Source organism: Salvia hispanica, chromosome 2, assembly GCF_029641045.1.
Source record: "Salvia hispanica isolate PSC_SH4W2 chromosome 2, Shi_PSC_v1, whole genome shotgun sequence".
NCBI lineage: Eukaryota > Viridiplantae > Streptophyta > Magnoliopsida > Lamiales > Lamiaceae > Salvia > Salvia hispanica.
The window spans coordinates 29,797,995-29,818,123 of record NC_142693.1 but is presented as its reverse complement, the minus strand read 5'-3'; the positions used below and the strand labels follow the sequence as shown (position 1 = coordinate 29,818,123).

The window sequence follows — 20,129 nt, the reverse complement described above, 5'->3', positions numbered from 1 at the left end:
GACGGCGGGCGGTGTTGAGCACAGAAAAATGAAGATCCTTCGATAGATTAGTACTTGGATGCGTCGTGTCTCCATACACGATGTCATCTGCTCTTGATTCTTCCGCTGCAATGTAAAAGTCGAGTTCACATTCTCTTTACCATGCACTTTGATTTATATATATTCCAAGTTATTTCAGTTCATGTTCAGTTGTGCCACAGTTTTCCCCCTTTCTTCCCCGCTTCTTTCATCTTCCCCTAGTAGCGATCAACCGGGTTTTCTATCCTTAGAAAGTGCGGTCGTGACAATGCCGCAATCCCGGCCCTGAGCTCGACCCCGACCGAGACTTCGGCTGCGTCCCATGCCTATACCGATTTGGTGGCCTCCCCCGACTACAGGACGTTGTTGGACGCGCACAACGTCCTGATGCAGGCGACCAACCCGGCTCAAATCGAAGGCATCCAGCGGATGATCGATGGCCTCAGCCGCAGATTGGGACTACTCTAGACCGGATTTAGTGCACTTTTGTTTTAATTTCTTAGGTTGTAACTTTTTTTTTATTTCTTATTTTGTATCTTTTTTTTAATTAAGTAAATGTAGGATATCTTACTTGTGTTGTTTTTATTTATTTATTTTGCTTGATATATTTGCATGAATTGTATAAAAATATAAAATAGAAGTAAAATGTTTAGGGCGTGGCTTAGGGCGGGCTATAGTCCGCCCCATTGCAGGTGGAAGTGGCGGAGGATAAAATGCTGACGTGGCGCTGCATAGGGCGTCGCTTAGGGCGGGCTATAGTCCGTCCCACTGTGGATGCCCTAAATGTAACTACATTTAATCGACTTACAATTGTCTTTGTGTTGATATCCATAAAATAGATTGTTAACATAATTATCAGCTATGAATATAAGATAGTTGTCAACGTAGCAAGACCATACAGGTATATATTACAGTTGGGTAGTGATAAAATACAAAATATATAACTTATATATTGTACAAACTCAAAATTTCTCAACACAGCTTCAACACAGTTTCAATACAATATCAACACAGTGTAAAATTTCAAGATTTTAATGTCAACACAGTATCAACACAACATCAATCATTCACTACCGTTAAAATGTTGTTGACATTTTTCTATTGATGTTTTTTTGTGATCTGTTGATATTTTTCAATAGTCCAGATCATAGTTTTGAGTTTATATAATATTTATAGTTTTCATTTGATCAGATCTATGTCTTCTTTATAAATTCCTCATTAATTCTTGTCTTGGTAGTCTAAAAATAGTTTCTCCATATTTGACTATGTTACGAAAATACGTTTGCCTATTAGTGAAATATTCATATACATTTGGACCAAACCGGTATTAATTATTAACAATGCTTTAATATTATATTATCTTTCAAATAATAAAGTCCTATCAGAATTGTTATATAGGAGTATGACGGCCCATGTGTTTTGACCCAAAACAATACTTAAATTCCACTGACCCATCTAGGAGTATTAGATTTACTTCAAAGTTCTTGCATCTTGTGTTTGTTGTAATGGATCTATTACCTCTTCAAATTACTAGCAAAGAAATTCCCAATCATGTAGATATGATCCTTACAAAAATTCATACTCCCTGTATCTCAAGTTACTCAAGTTACTTGGAGCCTATTCCATTTTGAATCATATCATATTCTATTTTGATTTAAAATTATTTAAATCATTTCTTTTTTTAACTAAAAATAAAAAATCTAATTATATTTTATTTATTTTGGATAAATAATTTTACTTTTATTTTATTATCTCTATTTTATTTTTTACTTTATTCTCTATTTTATTATCTATATTTTATTTTTTACTTTATTCTCTCATCTACCTAATATGAATTTATTAAACACAATTTTCTTAAATCTCATATAAAAAAAAACTTTATTCTCTCATCTACTTAATTTAAATATATTAGTTTATGTCTTCTTTATAAATTCCTCATTAATTCTTGTCTTGGTAGTCTAAAAATAGTTTCTCCATATTTGACTACGTTACGAAAATACGTTTGCCTATTAGTGAAATATTCATATACATTTGGACCAAACCGGTATTAATTATTAACAATGCTTTAATATTATATTATCTTTCAAATAATAAAGTCCTATCAGAATTGTTATATAGGAGTATGACGGCCCCATGTGTTTTGACCCAAAACAATACCTAAATTCCACTGACCCATCTAGGAGTATTAGACCCATCTAGGAGTATTAGATTTACTTCAACGTTCTTGCATCTTGTGTTTGTTGTAATGGATCTATTACCTCTTCAATTTACTAGCAAAGAAATTCCCAATCATGTAGATATGATCCTTACAAAAATTCATAGTCCCTGTATCTCAAGTTACTCAAGTTACTTGGAGCCTATTCCATTTTGAATCATATCATATTCTATTTTGATTTAAAATTATTTAAATTATTTCTTTTTTTAACTAAAAATAAAAAATCTAATTATATTTTATTTATTTTGGATAAATATTTTTACTTTTATTTTATTATCTCTATTTTATTTTTTACTTTATTCTCTCGTCTATCTAATATTGTTTTTTACTTTATTCTCTCATCTGCCTAATGTGAATTTATTAAACACAATTTTCTTAAATTTTATATAAAAAAAACTTTATCTCTTTTTCTTAAATTTTATATAAAAAAACTTTATTCTCTCATCTACTTAAGTATATTAAACATAATTTTCTTAAATCACTTATTAAAAAAAAACAGATATATTAAACATAATTTTCTTAAATCATGTATTAAAAAAAAACCTAGAAGCGAAAATAATATAAAAATTGTCTCATACTATTAAATTAAAAACTCCAACCCCATAGAACAAACACAGTATGATATTATTTCATTTCACTTCATTGCACATATGTTACATTCGACTCGATACATATTCAAACATGATTACAAAATAAAACACAACACACTTCTTATTCAAATTCCAACCACATTTCTCAACCTGAGATATCAATGGACTTGACCTCAGGCTTCTTGACTTCCTCCTTGGGCACCGTCACCGTCAGCACCCCGTTCTCCATACTCGCCTTCACCTGATCAACCTTCGCATTCTCCGGGAGGCGGAAGCGCCTGAGGAACTTTCCAGAGCTCCTCTCCACGCGATGCCACGTGTCGTTCTTCTCCTCCTTGTCGCGGCTGCGCTCGCCGCTAATCTGGAGGACGTTCCCTTCCTCCACCTCCACCTTCACCTCCTCCTTCTTGAGGCCGGGCACGTCGGCCTTGAACACGTGGGCCTCCGGCGTCTCCTTCCAGTCCACCCGAGTCGCCGCGAACTGCGACGTCTCGTGGCCGGAGGAGGCCACGGGCCAGTCGCGGAAGGGGTCTAGGAGATCGAGGGAGAAAGGGTCGGAGCTGCGGCGGCCGAAGAAGCTGGGGATGAGCGACATTGTGATTGATGATTTGTGATTTTGAGAGTGAATTTTACTATGAAATGATGATCAAAGTGATTCTGATTTCTGATGTTGTTGATCGGTGAGGAGGAGGTGCAAGCTATTTATATGGTCATGAAATGGTGAATTTATGAATTTTAAATTGTTTTGCTAGAAGGATATGGTGTTAGGGAGAATGTTATGGAGGATTCGAGATTTAAAAAGTTGTTTCTAGAGATATGTCGTGTATGTAGGCCGTGTTGATAGCCAATCAGGTGTTAACACGTGTTTATTTGCTATACTTTTTTGTTAACACGTTTTTATATATTTAAACTTTTATGTTCTCATATTTCATGAAATAGTTATACAGAAACCATTTGTAATTTACAAGAACTCATGAATATTTAAAAATTTGTGGACTTTAAATTAAGTATATGAAAAAAATGCACTTTACAGTTTACATCTTTTAGATTTCTGAATTTAAAATAATATTGCTAAAATTACTGAAAAATGTAAAAAAAAATATGAATCTAGTCAGTTCATTATCGTTCTCGCCATGGTTAATTAAATTATACTATCTTGACAGAATCACCAAATTCAAGAAACCATTTCAGAAAACATGGTTATGGTTTTCTGAGCTTCAAAAATGAATTAAATACTTTTGGAAAAGCAAAAGAAGTTTATTAAGAATGCCCTCAAAAAATATGACTGCTTGAATGCTACAAACACATCCAAATTCTAGACTGAATTGTTGGGCGTTTCCAATATTAGGAATGCCCTCAAAAAATATGAGTATGTTGCTTGAATGCAACGAACACACGGTATTCTTTAGTAAAAGGCGAAAGAATAGTTCGCTTTGTGCTCGAGGCGCAACTGCTTGAACCAAGTCACACACAACCAGGAGAATTTGAGTAAGGAGTTTCCTACCTCATTTTTTCCTTTTATTCGATGTGGGACATATATATAGTATACTACTACTATTCAAGTTGGTTGTGTCTCATTTTTCTTTCATAGTTGTTTGGGGAGTAGTTTTTAAGCTTCTTCCAAAAATAGTTTTAGTTAACTCTTTGACAGAGTTCTTTTATACTACCTCAATTTTCTTAGTTCAAGAAAATGGAGGTCGTTTTAGCCTTCTTAATCCACCCATTCACCATGACTAAGAAAAAAGCTTGAGTAGGAACAAGAAAGTTCTACTTCTTTTAATTACCGCTCGGACACACTCTATACTCACGCTGTCACGGACATTCGATGACTGAAACAATCGACTTATTAATTAGAAAGCAAACGTTTTTACCAATTGAGTAGTTCACCGTCAAGGGAAGATGCAAAATAAAATAAGTTAATGTAATGTATTCAGGTGTACTATATTATGAACTGAACATCTCCAAAATATACATGATGACTAGGGGTAAAATCTAGACTGAATTGCTGGGAGTTTCCAATTATTGGAATCACCCTTCAAAAATTATAGTATGCTGCTTGAATGCAACGAGCACAAGAATAGTTCGCTTTGTGCTCAGTGCACAGCTGCTTGACTCAAATGCTGCAAACAATGGATGATTTATACAAGTTGTTTCCTAGGTTGTTTGGTTGTTATTCAATGTGGGATGTATATCATGACAAAGCTACATCTCCTCTTAACTCTTTCGTACAAGCTAAATCAATATTAGTATTAAAATGACAAATCCATTAGATTATTTTACTTATAATCCGTGTCATCCATGTCAAAGTTGTTTCTGGATGAAAGCAGAATTAGTTATAATCTATACAAGGAAACATAAAAAATCTTATAAGAGAGAGTGACATAAAATAAATTAATGATTCCAACAAGACTTCATAGACTTCCTAGAAATTTCTTTGAAATATGGTCATTACCTAATTCAAAGTGCTTTACAAATTTATGTTTTCACCTGAAACAATGAATACCTCAAAAAACAGAGCTTTCTTCTTCCTCCTCATCACCATCTTCTCCAACTCCCATTCCTTCATATCAATCCATGGCGGCAGCACAAGTTTCTGCCACAAAATCGAAAAGCAATCTCTTCTAACCATGAAGCAATCCTTAAAAATTACCAACCACACCCTCTCCTCATGGAACACCACCAACTCCAACTGCCGAGCATGGAACGGCGTCGTTTGCAGCAATCTAACCGTTCACGTTCATCGCCTCCATCTCCGTTCTCAATCCTTACACGGCAAGCTAAATCTCTCCACACTTCTTGATCTCAAGCACCTCACTTATCTTGATCTCTGCCAAAACAGCTTCCAAGGATCAATCCCTTCATCCATAGCTTCACTCAAGAATCTCGAGTATCTGAATCTCTCCAACGCCGGATTCCACGGAAAGATTCCTCCGACGATAGGGAATCTTTCGAGCCAACGCACTTTGGTTCTAGAAGGATCTTTGTTGTTTCCTCTAAAATAATTTGATTATGAGTAAAAAATAACAATATTCCAATAAAATTAACCGCAGTTGTGAACCTCTACAATAGTTCAGTTAAATTAGAATATGAAGTGTGAACCATGTCAGTGATTTAAACTAGAATTAATGTCAAATATAACTGTGAAACTCTTTATTAATAAATTACTCTAAATTTTTTAAAAGGTCCCGCAAACTTAGAGGTGGATGGGGATCCTTTGAACCCCCGACAACTTGAGGTATTACAATATTATACCGTAGTAAAATAATAAGTTCACTCTTTAGCATAGTTGGTTTGTGAAGCTGCCTTGGTCTTGGAACCAACAAAGCATAAGTTCCCGCATTTGTATAAATTTTCTTATACTAATTCATATCTCTAGTAAATACTCTTTCCGTCTCACTTTAGGAGTCTCAGTTTATCAATTTTAGATATCCTACTTTAGAAGTCCCGGTTGAAATATTCCATAAATAGTATTAGGTACAACATTCCACTAACCTTTTTCCACTCATATTTTATTATAGAACTAATATAAAAAAGTAGGACCCACATTCCACTATCTTTTTTCACCAACTTTCCTTTGCATTTTTAAAATCCGTGCCGAACTCAACCAGGACTTCTAAAGTGGGACGGAAAGAGTAATTTTTTTTATGATTCTCATAGTAAATTCATTAGCTACTAATTAATTACTTTATACATTTTTAATTTTCTCACTCTAGTAATTTTATGTAATTGTTATTGTAAGATTATAAAGAAATGTATCTTTTATTTATGGAGTATAGTTCATTCTTAAATTATTTATCTTTACCATCCATCTCTATATCTCGTAGCTTTATATGTTCTTGTCGGACTGTTTATGACGTCGTTGACACTAAAAATATACAACAATTGATAATACTAATTCATTTGTGAAAAATATTCTCATTAATGGACGACACGAATATGTAAAGTAGTATATAAATTCGGAATGACTTTCCATTTTTAGTATGAGACTAATTTTGGTAGACAGATGGAAGTAGAAAGATGAAACAATTTTTTTGTGAACTAAAGAAATACTAGTAATTTGGACCCAGTATCAAAATCTTGCATCCGCCACTCGCCACTGCGCCACAAAGTAAGCTCGGCCATTTGGGTCGACCTTAAGTAGATGTCTCTCCAAAATGCAATGGAGATCACCAACTTAACCCATCGTAGAAATATTAGATCAGTGCAAATTAAAATTGATCGGTTTGACAGTGAACCGGCCACCGAGTAAACCTGTTCGCGTCGCTCTTGTTCTTTTATATTTCGCCAATTGAATTCTCGTTTATTATTTCTTGGGCCTTTTTGATTTATTATTAAATGTGTTCAGTGTGTGTGGGAATGCATGTGTACATTTTCCTAGGATGTAGGGTAAAAGTGTTAATAATGCCTTTCCTTCAGAGCTAGGTTATGTTAGTACTATTATATTAATTCGGTTTGAGCAGTTGTCAAGATCAGTAAACATAGTAAACGATAGCTTCTTTCATTTTAATTTCTAGTGGTTAGGTACTTAAGTATCAAGTCATTGTAAATAGGGAGCTAGCCCGGCGTATGAAACCCAATCATAAGGTTAATTTTGTAATTATTTAATACTAGTACTAGGATTTATTGTACTTAATCAGAGTATATACTGATAATTTCAAACTCTTAAAATTAAGTTTATCATTTAATAGTAGTGGAGTAGTAAGTATCAAAAATGACAAATCCATATTAGATTATTTTATTAAAATCCACATCATCTTTGTCAAAGTTGCTTCTAGATGAATGTAACATTATACAATATACAGTTATAAGAAAACATAAAAAAATCATAGAAACAGAGAGTGACATACAAAAGTAATGTTGGTAAACAGGATTCCTAGAAATTTCTGAATTTTGATAAATTTGGTGCATGATTACCTAATCCAAAGTCTTGATTTCACAAATCAAATGATGATTACCTCTAAACACAGTGCTTTCTTCTTCCTCATCATCACCTTCTTCTCCAATTCCAATTCCTTCATATCAATCCATGGCGGCAGCACAAGTTTCTGCCACAAAATCGAAAAGCAATATCTTCTAACCATGAAGCAATCCTTAAAAATCACCAACCACACCCTCTCCTCATGGACCACCACCAACTCCAACTGCTGCGCATGGAACGGCGTCGTTTGCAGCAATCTAACCGGCCACATTCATCGCCTCCATCTCCGTTCTCAATCCTTACACGGCAAGCTAAACCTCTCCGCACTTGTTGGTCTCAAGCACCTCACATATCTTGATCTCAGCCACAACAGCTTCCAAGGATCAATCCCTTCATCCATAGCTTTACTCAAGAATCTCGAGTATCTCAATCTCTCCAACGCCGGATTCCATGGAAAGATTCCTCCGACGATAGGGAATCTTTCGAGTCTACGCACTTTGGTTCTAGAAGGTTCTGGCCAGAAAGTGCATGGCCTCGAATGGCTGTCTGGTCTAGTCCGTTTGAAGCATCTCAACATGAATTTCATCGATGTCGGAAGGGATAACAAGTGGTTGCAAATCATCAACGCTCTTCCTCGTTTGGTTGAGCTGCATCTTCGTGGCTGCAAGCTTCTCTCACCTAGAATTGATCATGTTAATGTCACTTCTCTAACCTTTCTTGATCTCTCTAGGAATGAGATTGCCTCATTTTCCATTGCGAGGTGGATTTTCAGACAAGGTAGCCTTCTGTTTCTTGATATGAGTCGAAACTATTTCGAAGGCTACATTCCATCTACTAGCAACACAACCAAATTGCAACACATTGATCTCTCTTGGAATAAACTTAGCTCCCCAATTCCGGATTGGATTTACTCATGCCATGATCTGAAGTTTTTGTATCTGGGAAACAATTTCTTGAACGGTACGATTTCAAAACACGTAGCGAATCTAACGTCTCTTGAAACTTATGATTTAAGGTACAATGTGATTTCGGGGGAAATACCAAGAGAGATTGGTAGTCTGTGCATGATGCGAGTGTTGGACTTGTCTGGTAACAGACTGGAAGGGAATGTATCTCGTTTATTTGAAAATATGTCAAGTTGCTTCTTAGAAGCGGTCGTGATATTGCGCCTGAGGCAGAATAAACTGTCTGGTCACTTGACGGATCAGTTTGGTGAGTTCAAGAATGCGAGGTTTCTTGATCTCACCAAGAACTCAATATCCGGAGTGATTCCTAACAGTATAGGTAAATTATCGCGCCTAAGGAGATTATGGCTCGGATTCAACAAACTGAGTGGAGAGCTGCCAGTGAGCATAGGGCAGCTTTCGAAGTTGAGAAGTCTTACATTCGGGCGTAATATGATGGAAGGAGTTGTGAACGAAACTCACTTCGAAAAACTCACTAAACTGAAGTACTTGTTTGCATCTGGAAACAACTTTACTTTGAAAGTGAGCCCAGATTGGATTCCACCTTTCCAACTTGAGGAGATTGGCATTGGTTCATGGAATCTAGGGACAGTTTCTGAGATACCCTCATGGATTCAACTACATTGTAAGAATGTTTTAGTTCTTGATTTATCTGACACTGGGCTGTCTGGTGAAGTTCCAATATGGGTTTGGGATGTGATTTCACTCAACCTTTCTCACAACAATTTTCATGGAGAAATCCCGGATTTTAAACCGTGGGGAAATCGCCTTGTTTTCCCTTATTATCGTCACGCTTATTTGAGTTCCAATCGATTTAGTGGCTCGTTGCCTCGAGTGTCATATGATACATTGGAGTTGGATCTTTCCAACAATTCTTTCTCGGGCACTTTGTCACACTTTCTATGTAATGCCACAAGTGATAGTACTAATATACTGAAGATTCTCCATTTGGGAAACAATTTGATAAGTGGGGAGATTCCAAATTGCTGGATGAATTGGTCTTCTTTGGAATACATCAATCTAGGTAACAACTTGTTGTTTGGAAGAATCTCTAGCTCTATAGGGTCTTTGTCTAATTTGTTATCCTTGAATCTTTATGGAAACAATTTCTCTGGACAAATACCTTTGTCAATACAAAATTGCACCAAACTAATGAAGTTTGATCTTGGTGGCAATGGCCTTGTTGGGAAAATGCCAACATGGATTGGAACAAGCTTCTCCAATTTGATGATTCTTATCTTGAACTCCAACAAATTTAGTGGTGACATTCCTTCAACTTTATGTCACTTGCACACTCTCCAAATCTTGGATATCTCAAGTAATGATTTCTCTGGGTTGATACCTCCTTGTGTTCATAACCTCACTGCAATGGCTACAAGAAGAGGTTTTGGTGGTGGAGGCATACAATATTCTCAAGTGTTTGATGCATTTATAGAAAGTGTGTTAATTGATGCAAAAGGATTAGTACTTCAGTATGATACCATTCTTGTATTGGTGACAAGCATCAATCTCTCTGATAACAATCTGACCGGGGAAATCCCGGAAGGATTGACAAGCTTGGTCGAGCTCAAATTCTTGAACCTGTCGAGGAATCACTTGAGAGGGTCGATCCCGCGTGGAATTGGAGATTTAAGGGAGTTGGAGTCACTTGATCTCTCAAGAAACTCCCTGGTTGGTCAGATACCAATTACCATTACAGCACTCTCATTTCTGAGTTACATCGACTTGTCTTATAATTTGTTGGAGGGTAAGATTCCGGAAAGTACTCAAATTCTTAGCATGGGTGCGTTGAGCTTTGTCGGGAACCATCTTTGTGGGCCACCGTTGCCATGTAACTGCAATGAGCCTTGTAGCGACGACGAGGACGAGGAAGAGGATGAGAATGTTGATCATGAGAATGAAATAGATTGGTATAAAGTGCTGGTGTTGTTAGGATATGTAGTTGGATTTGTAGTTGTGTGCATTATATTGGTGTTGAACAAATCATGGAGTGAAGCCTATTTTGGTTTGGTGGAGAGAGTTTGGCACAAAATTTGTGTCTATTCCACCATAAAATGGGTGAGGCTCAAAGTATCATTGATAGGATAATAAGGTAGTAGTGCAAGAAAGTCCAATCTCTATTGTATTATCGTGTAACATCTCTTATTTTATATAGAGGTCGAAAATGTACTTATGAATTAGATTAGCATATTTGGTTTTAATGAATCAAATTGGGACCATATATTAATTCATCCAAAAAAAAGTATACAGGCTCTGAGCCCTGAGGCTCATGAGGCCATGCTGATGGGTCACTCGCGATGCTGTAGTAGCATTTGTTTTTCTCAATAAAAAAAGAGAGTAATAAATTATAGAACACATGATTATGAATTAATCACCAATGAATATGAATATGAATATGAATATGATACAGTGGCTAATCAATACTCTAACAACTGAAATGGACACGTGCCCACATAGTAACAGTCGGTTGATGTATATATCTAGATTCACTCTATTTGGAATTGGAATTGGAACATGTGATAAACTTCTGGAATCCTAAATTCAGTTTCAAATCAATAATCAAATTGCGGAAAATCCTCATATTCCATAGTATAATTATGCCACGTGTCATTAGCACCGAAATTCTACGAGGAAAAGTTAAAACAGTATGTTGTCGACACATCCAGCATATTGGACCCATGCCTACACATTAGCATTAAACATTTCCAAATTATGCATTATCGTCAGTAGTAATAGTGATAAATTTAATTAAATAATTGCATTAAAATCATCGTACTTTTGACGAATTATTTTCAGCGTTTGAGCCCAATTAAAAGGGCCTAGTTTAGAACAATGCGAGAATCCACGCTTGGTATGATTGAGCCCAATTAGTTTCTTTCTAAGGTAATTACAAAGGTTATTCATGGACAGTAACTATTTCCACGCTAATTTATAGTCACATATCACTCAATTACACCCCTTGACCCTTTGATAGTTTGATTTCTTAATGTTATCACTCAATTACACCCCTTGACCCTTTAATAGTTTGATTTCTTAATGTTAGAACACAGTGATTATAGACTTTAGAGTAAAATTTAAAGTACATAAGAAACTCCAAAGACCAAATTTTCGATTTTAGAAGCCATTATCCCTTGAGTAATCAGAGATTAATTAGTTGAACTTGAATTATTCGAGAGAATTCTGTGTCTATTTCAGATAAAGGTTACTATCTATCACACATGTTCCTGAACTCTCTAAACTTCTCCACATAACTTATTTTTAAATAAAACAAATCTAAAGCTGCACATATATATAAATACCTCAATCTCCCTCCTTCAAAATCACTCATCAAATTCAAACATCAAAAATTCACTCAAACATATCTCAATCTCACCATCAAATCAAAACAGGAAAAAAAATGTCTTTGATCCCAAGCATCTTTGGGCAGAGCGGGGCAATCGACCCCTTCTCCGGCGACCTGTGGGGCCCATTCCGCGACATGCGCGGTGACGAGGCGTCGCAGTTCGCGGCGGCACGCATCGACTGGAAGGAGACGGCGGAGGCGCACGTGTTCAAGGCGGACCTGCCCGGGCTGAAGAAGGAGGAGGTGAAGGTGGAGGTGGAGGACGGGAACGTCCTCCAGATAAGCGGCGAGCGCAGCCGCGACAAGGAGGAGAAGAACGACACGTGGCACCGCATCGAGAGGAGCTCTGGAAAGTTCCTGCGCCGCTTCCGCCTCCCGGAGAATGTGAAGATGGAGGAGGTGAAGGCCGGCATGGAGAATGGGGTGCTGACTGTTACCGTGCCGAAGGCGGAGGTCAAGAAGCCGGAGGTGAAGGCGATTGAGATTTCCGGTTGAGACGGCGGCGGAGTGGAGTTCGGAGGCTTGTTTTTTTATCAGTGTGATTGAATAATGAATTTGTTGTTTGTGTTTGTAATATACTTCTACTTTGTATTGCAATAAATAAATTTTACTACTATATTTTGTTTTAAATTTGAATGATTAAATTTATGATTCGACATGTTAATTTTAGACATTCATATGTAAGAATTTGGTTTATTGTTTGAACATGGGGTGATGTTATTGTATTGAAGAGAATATAAAATGAAACGTGAGAAACATCGTTTTAGAACGAAAGACTTTATATTCGGAAATGACGTGACTCATGTTTAAGAGTTTTTATAAAATAGAACATGAGAATCATTTTTCGGCATTGAGGAGAAAGGCATTTGAGTGTTACGTGTATGCATATCACGCCTCGCGCAACCATAAACACATATCACGCTTCACGCAACCATAAACGAATATTTCGTATCATTTGAATTGTATCACCGATATAATGTGACCATATTACCCTAATTTTGAAAAATCTATAAATTCTGTTTTGTAAGCTATATAATTATAAAAAAAAATTATTGATTGTATTACGACTATATTAAGTTATTTAAGTTTAATTTCGATTATTTACATGTAAATTCAGATATAGCACTTAGCCACTTAGACAAAAATATTGGCGTCCCATTAAATGAGTCTTGTGCTGATATTCGGTCAAATTTTACAGAAATAGTATGAGGCAAATCTCTTGTTCATTTTTAAGAAAATACAAAAATCAAAAATTAAAAAATATCCTTCTAATTTATTTTTTATACAAACTTCATCTCATTTTCAAACTAATCTTCTAATTAAGCTAATTATGCTTTTAATTTTAATGTAAATAGTTTATATGTTGGGCCATAATATATGACGATATATAGACATAATTTTCTACCTTACTCTATTTATACCAAAATTCGAGCCCATTTTAAAAGGTCCAAAACTCAAAGTCCTAAAATGCAATCAATCATTTACTTTTGATACAGACGTACAGTGTATTAAATCTAAACACTAAAGAATACGCTTCTCTTTTCCCTATGAATTGTAAATTAGTGTCCAAAAATGGAAAAGGCAAATAAACGTAAAATAATGTTAGTATTGATTTTATAATAAATGCCCATTGACGGTGAGAGTAATTTTATCACCTGCCAAGACATGAACCATTCAAAGAACCTAATCATATATTTAAACCACAAAGCCAACTCCAAATATCAATAATTGCAATTCAATAGCATACCTACTACAAATAAATTAATAAGAGTAATAACAACAGTCACAAATGATATAACACAATTCCAATTACTATTCATGATTATTGCCATTCAATAATAGCCTCCAATATTACCAAAACATTAAGAATTATATTTACATTTCTATCTACCATCCAACAACACAAAGGGTAATAATTTAAAGAGGGCAGATTGGCAATAAATAGATAAATATGATACATTAATAAGCAAAGCTACCATTCTTATTACATTATACTTCAGCAATTAAATACTCTATCTATTACAACAGCAAAAGGGGGACTGTGGATTTTCCTTCACTAAAACATTTTCCCAAAATGAAACTAAAACCCAATTTTTTCCAACATCCCTATTTCACACATAGGAATAAGCCCACTTATTTCTTGAAAACATTACAAAAAACCCCCAACTTCAAACTAATTTTCTTGCTGTTCTATACTAGTACTAATTCATACCCCCTTCTTCCTAATCTTGTAAAAAGGATAAAATCTCAAAAAAAAAGGAAAAATAACATGGGATTATCCTATTATTACCCTTCCCCTAACTACAATCATTCAAATTTTGACTGGTAAATCATCATGAAAACCAAACACCATATAGCTAATTATAGCTTAGAATGTTTCTTTTCTACCATCTTCAAAAAAGGCTAAAACACCATTCCTAGATGAACCTGCAGGGCATCATCAATAGGTCCACTCCTGAGGGAGGTAAGCACCACGGTTGATCGGAGACGAACCCTCGAGCAGAAAGCTCCGACGTTGCTGTTGCAACAACAAGGCGTTCCTTCGTGCCATCAACAGATCTGTTCACACATCATTCCACAAATGTAAGCAACAAAACAAATCACTGAACAACCACATCTATGCAACGTGTTAAGTTCCGGGATTACACACCGTAGTCGGAGATAAACCCCCTATCCAGCTTGGGGTGGTAAATTGGCTGAGGTTGAGATTGAGCAAAACCATTCATGTTATCCAAGTTCTTTTTCAAGGCATGAACATTTCTAATTGGAATGGCAGCAGCTGAGTAACCTGAGATTAGGGGAAAAAGAATATGTTAAACAAAAAACACAACTAGTAAAAAGAACAGTATAAGAGCATGTGAATCCAGTCAAATTGTCACACTTTTGGAATATGAACTAAAATGGACATATTCTTTTGACAAAATAGACATTGCAACCTCCAATTTCATACTATATTCATGATGCTATTACTATAAGTTTGTATGTTTCCTTAGTGCTTTAACATGGAATCTTGTGCTAGCACAAGACAAGAGGCATGGATTTGAATTGTTTTGGAAATACATGTATAGTCAAAAGTTTGCTACAAAACCTAAACCTTTGAAAAAGAAAATGGTCAAATTAAGGGCCCATTCCCACTGGCTAGCTATACATGCTTTGCAGTGAGAGAGACAGAGCCCAGTACACTATTTTTCTTTAATTAGTATTTCTTCCTCACCTATACCAACAGATAACAGGCAAGTTATTGAAAAAGAAGACAAAAGTAAAAGGCATAGACGATTCCAAGATCACTTTTTTATCACTACCCATTTCATGAAAAACACAAAACTAATCAAGAAAAGGAAATGAAGAGACGGTGGAGTGTGAAAATATACCTGCAGACTTCTTCCGAGCATCCGAAGCGTAATAAGCGTTACAGTCATTTTTAATAATAACATCATTATTAATAATATAATTATTATTCGGATTAGGATTAGGATTAGTATTATTCCCATATCGCCGTGGCAGAAACACCCCAGTGCCAGCGCACCCCTTTTTCACCGCCGCACCGCCGCTACCAAAAGCCGCCGCCCTTCCGCCCAACCCGACAACCCGAGTCGGGTTGGGCTGAACGGGCCAGGCCTCCTGACCCGCTCTCATTTGGTACTTCTGCTTTACCATTTGCTGCTGCAGCTGTACCCCAACATTTTCAAATTTCAAAATTCAAAATTAAAAAAACAAAATTGAAAACAGAAAACAGAACACGAAAACACCGTGAAATTTTTTTTCAAAAAAAAAAAAGTCGTACATAAATGCTGTGGACGAGAGAGGGATTGGGGGTTTTTGCAGCTGCGGCGTTGAGCTTGAGTTTGGCGAGCTGGCCGGCGGCAAGGTAGACGAGGTCTCCGACGGCGTCGTTTTTGGGGGTGGTGGGGGGAGAGGGGAAGCCGTTGGGGCTGCCGTTGTTTGACCCGGCCCAGCTGCTCAAGTGGGAGAGCGTCGACTGCGGCGACGTCGACATCACCCAACGCTTCTGCAAAAAATTGAAAAATGTGAGAAAAAAAAATCAAACAAAATTGAAAAAAAAGATTGGTACCTGAAGAAGGTGGTCGGTTTTAGCGCCGAAATCGTAAGGGAACTCAGTGGGAAAGCAGAACTCGGGGTCTGACTCAGTGAGATTCTCCTTGTCGAGGAGGAGGTCGTCTAGGAACTCGGAGGGCAAGAAGAACCCAGCTGCTTCGGCGTTACTTGACATTGTGTTTGTAGAGAGAGAGAGAGGGAGTGAGGAGTTGAGTGAGTGTGTTGAGTGAGTGAAAAGGTTTCTGCTTGGAGAAGCTATAATAATGAGGCGGTAATGGGAATGAGTATTTTGTGAGCAGAGAGGGACCCAGTTTAGATAGAGAGAGAAATTGTAGAGAGAGAGGGGGGGGAATGTTGAGGAAGACAAGGGAGAAGCATTTATTATGGGTACAGGGCTATTTTTGGACAAAGAATATAAGAAATTCAAAAATCAAATGGGTTTCTTTCCGCTTGTTTTTGAGACTGCGGTATTCGCTTTTTTAAATTTTAAATTTAAATTGGATAATAATCGAGTTAGGGGAGGGAAATATTTTTAAAAAATTGGTGGGGGTGTGAGTGTGTGTCAAGAGCCCTAAATTCATGCAGGGTTCAAGACATTTGTCACACTTGTGCTCCACTACCATTTCGTATTTTAATATTATTAGCATAAATGCAGATATAATATGATGGGAATTAATGTACTATACTTTTATTTCATAACTTCATAAAAAATTGATTTTACAAGAACGAAGTTACAACTACATTCATTCAACCTCATTTCGTATCCTAATTTATATTACAACTCACAACATTCCGTTTTACTAAAATCACACAATAAATTATAAACCATACCTTTTACTATCATATAGTAACACTTTATATCTATATTTCATCTTTTATAATTATCAATTTTTATAATTTTTATCAATTCAAAATTGCACGGGTGATCATAATCACAATCTAGTCTTTCCCACAACGACTTCATGTTGTTGTACTATGAGGCGATCTTCTCCCAAGAGAATTTCATCTTCTAGTTGTTGTCAAGAATAGATTTTTCGAAACGTCAACTCTGATGTAAGTTGGCATATTCGTCTTCTAAATTGTGTACTTTTTGGCTACTTCTTTGATGGCCGCTTTCTTCCCATTTCGCGAAGGCTTGATGGTTCCATGTCGAAGACTCCATAGTCTTTGATGTTCACCCTCATCAATTAAAAGGGAATATCGGTTGAACCATTCATACGTATTTGGGTTGAGCATGAAATCTGGATTGTTAGGATCCATTCGAGAAAGTTGTTTGAAAGGAAGTTGGATGAATTTATAAATGTAACTTTGAAATCGAAAAATAACTACATATCTTGCTTGATGCACTGCATCGCTCTCGGTATCTAGTGGCCATCGCCCAACCGGTATCGTACTAAGTACGGCATCATGCTCGCCATCCGCAGCACGAGCCACCACGCTATCACACCTCTGGCTCTATCCTAGAGGTGTGGTACCATGGTTTTTTTTTACGGGTCCTAATAGCCGCATACCCCATTCTTTCAACCACCAAAGGTGGTCTTTGTCACACTATTGTAGATTAACATTGCATAGAATTCGAAATTATGTTTAGAATGCTTCCCTATGATCATAGGTGGACCATATGAAATGTCAAACACAATGATGAGAAAGTATCCAAGAATTATTATTTTGGGTCAAAACGAATTAATTAACTAGGGTAACAAATCGCTTTCTATGAGGCCATATGCAATTGTGGTTGCCTCAACATGCATAATTCTCACCCCTTTAATTGCGGCTAAGAAGGACATGTTTGGCAAAAGTTGGTGAGTCTCTACTGTTCTAATTAGGTGAGTAATCATATGCATTGTGGCCTCGACATTGACATTACATCATTTATTTCTTATTGTATAATTTTCTATCAATACAGGTATAATGTATGTACATAGGTGGATAAACATGAAATGATATCACCAGGGTTGCTCATGCACAATGGGTCAAGAAAAAGATCGTTGTCGATGTCAAAAAAACAATGACCATACGTCGATTGTTACTAGCAATGGGCGACAAACAAAGAGCAAAAACAAAGCTGAGTCGAATTTCTTTTTGGGATATCCGAACTAAGTTGAGTCAAATTCTTTTTTTAGCTATCCCAACTAAATTGAGTTTTTTTTTTGACAAAAAGCAAAACATCAAATTGCTGGTACTTTATTTTATTTCATCATCTACTTTACTTTCTCTTTATTTTTTCTAGAGTACTTTTTTCTTCTCTCTTACTTTTTAACATAACAAAAAATATTTATTCAACTTAGTTGGAACGAAGATAACTTTATTTCTTAAGGGCTTGATTGGTAGCAATCTTGGGCTTTTACTGGAATCCCAGTTAACGTGAATTACAATAATTTTAGATTATTAATGTTGGCTTTAATGATGTTTGGTACAGACCTTTTTTAGCTTAAACCATTGTTTGGTAGACCAAAGTCAATTTACTGGAAAGTCATACTAAACATTGTGCTACCATTTATGTCCTTCCTTTTTGAAGGCAAATGACTCTCTTCTCCCTCTCTTCTTCCTCGTGACCCCTCTGCCTCTCCCTCCCTCTATTCGCCCCCTTCTCTGCCTCTCCCTCCCTCTCTTTGCCCCCCTTCTCTATTGCCTTTGGGGTCCTCCCAACTGCAAAAACCCTCATCCGGAAAACCCCAATTTCCCTTAATCACCGGAAAATCAAACCCAGAGCAAAATCAATCTCATCAAATCGGCTAAACTAGAATGAAATGCTTCCACTTCACTGCCGGCGGAGGGGACGACGACGGTCTCGCGCAAGGTCTCGTGGGCGCGCTCCCTCAGTGTGGCGTCCGTATTGTATTGTATCAGCTTTCAATTTTTCATAACTGAGGGAAAGCTTTCAACGTTTATCAGGCAACCTCGACTCAGCTCCGAGTTCGACACTGAGTCGTGCCAGGATTTCATAACTCAGGGCCGCGCTAATCATCTGTGGGTATTCTCCTTCGCCGACCTCAAATCGGCTACCCGCGGCTTCAGCCGCTCTCTCGTCATCGGCGAGGGCGGCTTCGGCAGCGTCTGTCGGGCCTTCCGGGCTTGTTGTTTCTGGCTAGCTGCGTCTACAGAGTGGAGTCGTTGGTGGACAAAATAGGTACACAGTTGCACTTCACTTTGTCAGAGATCAGGGCAAAAACTAATACCACAAATCTCCTAAGATAAGGAATTGCCAATATCCCAGATTTCAGTATGAATTTGTCGAAGATCCAACATTTTTCTTCCGGGTTTGTCGACTAATTCAAAATCTACCAAACAGGAGATAAGTCAGTAAAAAGGATGGCTTTTTAGGCTTTTTTAGGGTTTTATGGATTTTTAAGAGCTAACAATCAAGCCCTAAATACACATATGTCTAATATTGTTACTCCTAGTAAATGATTCTCCAAATCATGGCCTCTCGTCAAAAGAAATGAAAAAATGGTGCATACCCTGATGTAAGGTCCACCCTTTTTAATTCAGATTCACTAATTTCTAATTATAATTAATTGATTATTAGAGTACATAAATTATTACTACTAATTCTCAGTTAATAAAACTTAGTTTTTTCAATCTATATTCCTTTTTTTTTTGGCAATAATTAAATTGCTGTCAACAGTATCTTTGACACTAGAGATTTTGTTTAAAGATTTTAAAGGCCTCTAGATAATGATATTGTTCCACATGTATATAGGATTTCGGAAGATCATTTGAGTGAAGGTGAGTAATGAGTTGACATCTAATTAAGAATTATAGTACTACACAATTAAATTGGCCTTTGGCATCCGCGGTAGAAATACATATTCCTATATGGCAAGGGTGTGACAGTTATTAGGCAGAAGTACATAGTAGCTAGACTGTGATAAAATAAATGGGGCAAATCGATACATATAAATTATGAGTACAAGGATTTAGATAATTGGAATTATTATAATTTCTGTTTAAATCAAAATATTTTTGTGATAGGAGTATTAAAATGCTATTTTAGATTTGGAGTTGAAAGTTTTAATTTCGT

The 20,129-nt window shown here is 36.5% G+C and overlaps 4 protein-coding genes and 1 non-coding gene across 5 annotated transcripts; 2 read left to right on the top strand and 3 right to left on the bottom strand.

The window, feature by feature from the left end:
* Positions 1-2,836: 2,836 nt before the first annotated feature.
* On the bottom strand, positions 2,837-3,516 carry LOC125200663 (17.3 kDa class I heat shock protein-like). The gene has a single exon (XM_048098375.2). The coding sequence runs from the start codon at positions 3,416-3,418 to the stop codon at positions 2,969-2,971; it is 450 nt and encodes a 149-aa protein (XP_047954332.1). The 5' UTR covers positions 3,419-3,516; the 3' UTR covers positions 2,837-2,968.
* A 640-nt stretch (positions 3,517-4,156) lies between these two features.
* Positions 4,157-4,275, bottom strand: LOC125202924 (U5 spliceosomal RNA). The gene has a single exon (XR_007173254.2). It is a non-coding gene; the product is annotated as a U5 spliceosomal RNA (small nuclear RNA).
* Positions 4,276-7,902: 3,627 nt separating this feature from the next.
* Positions 7,903-10,794, top strand: LOC125191790 (receptor-like protein EIX2). Its single transcript, XM_048089209.1, has one exon. The coding sequence runs from the start codon at positions 7,903-7,905 to the stop codon at positions 10,792-10,794; it is 2,892 nt and encodes a 963-aa protein (XP_047945166.1).
* Positions 10,795-12,014: 1,220 nt separating this feature from the next.
* LOC125202283 (17.5 kDa class I heat shock protein-like) lies at positions 12,015-12,679 on the top strand. Its single transcript, XM_048100658.2, has one exon. The coding sequence runs from the start codon at positions 12,104-12,106 to the stop codon at positions 12,542-12,544; it is 441 nt and encodes a 146-aa protein (XP_047956615.1). The 5' UTR covers positions 12,015-12,103; the 3' UTR covers positions 12,545-12,679.
* A 1,301-nt stretch (positions 12,680-13,980) lies between these two features.
* LOC125206560 (uncharacterized) lies at positions 13,981-16,461 on the bottom strand. The gene is made up of 5 exons (XM_048105807.2): positions 16,122-16,461; positions 15,834-16,058; positions 15,421-15,718; positions 14,700-14,837; positions 13,981-14,608 (listed from the first exon to the last, which is right to left on the bottom strand). Exons 1-5 carry the CDS (start codon positions 16,278-16,280, stop codon positions 14,490-14,492), a joined length of 939 nt encoding a protein of 312 aa, XP_047961764.1. The 5' UTR covers positions 16,281-16,461; the 3' UTR covers positions 13,981-14,489.
* Between the last annotated feature and the right edge of the window lie 3,668 nt (positions 16,462-20,129).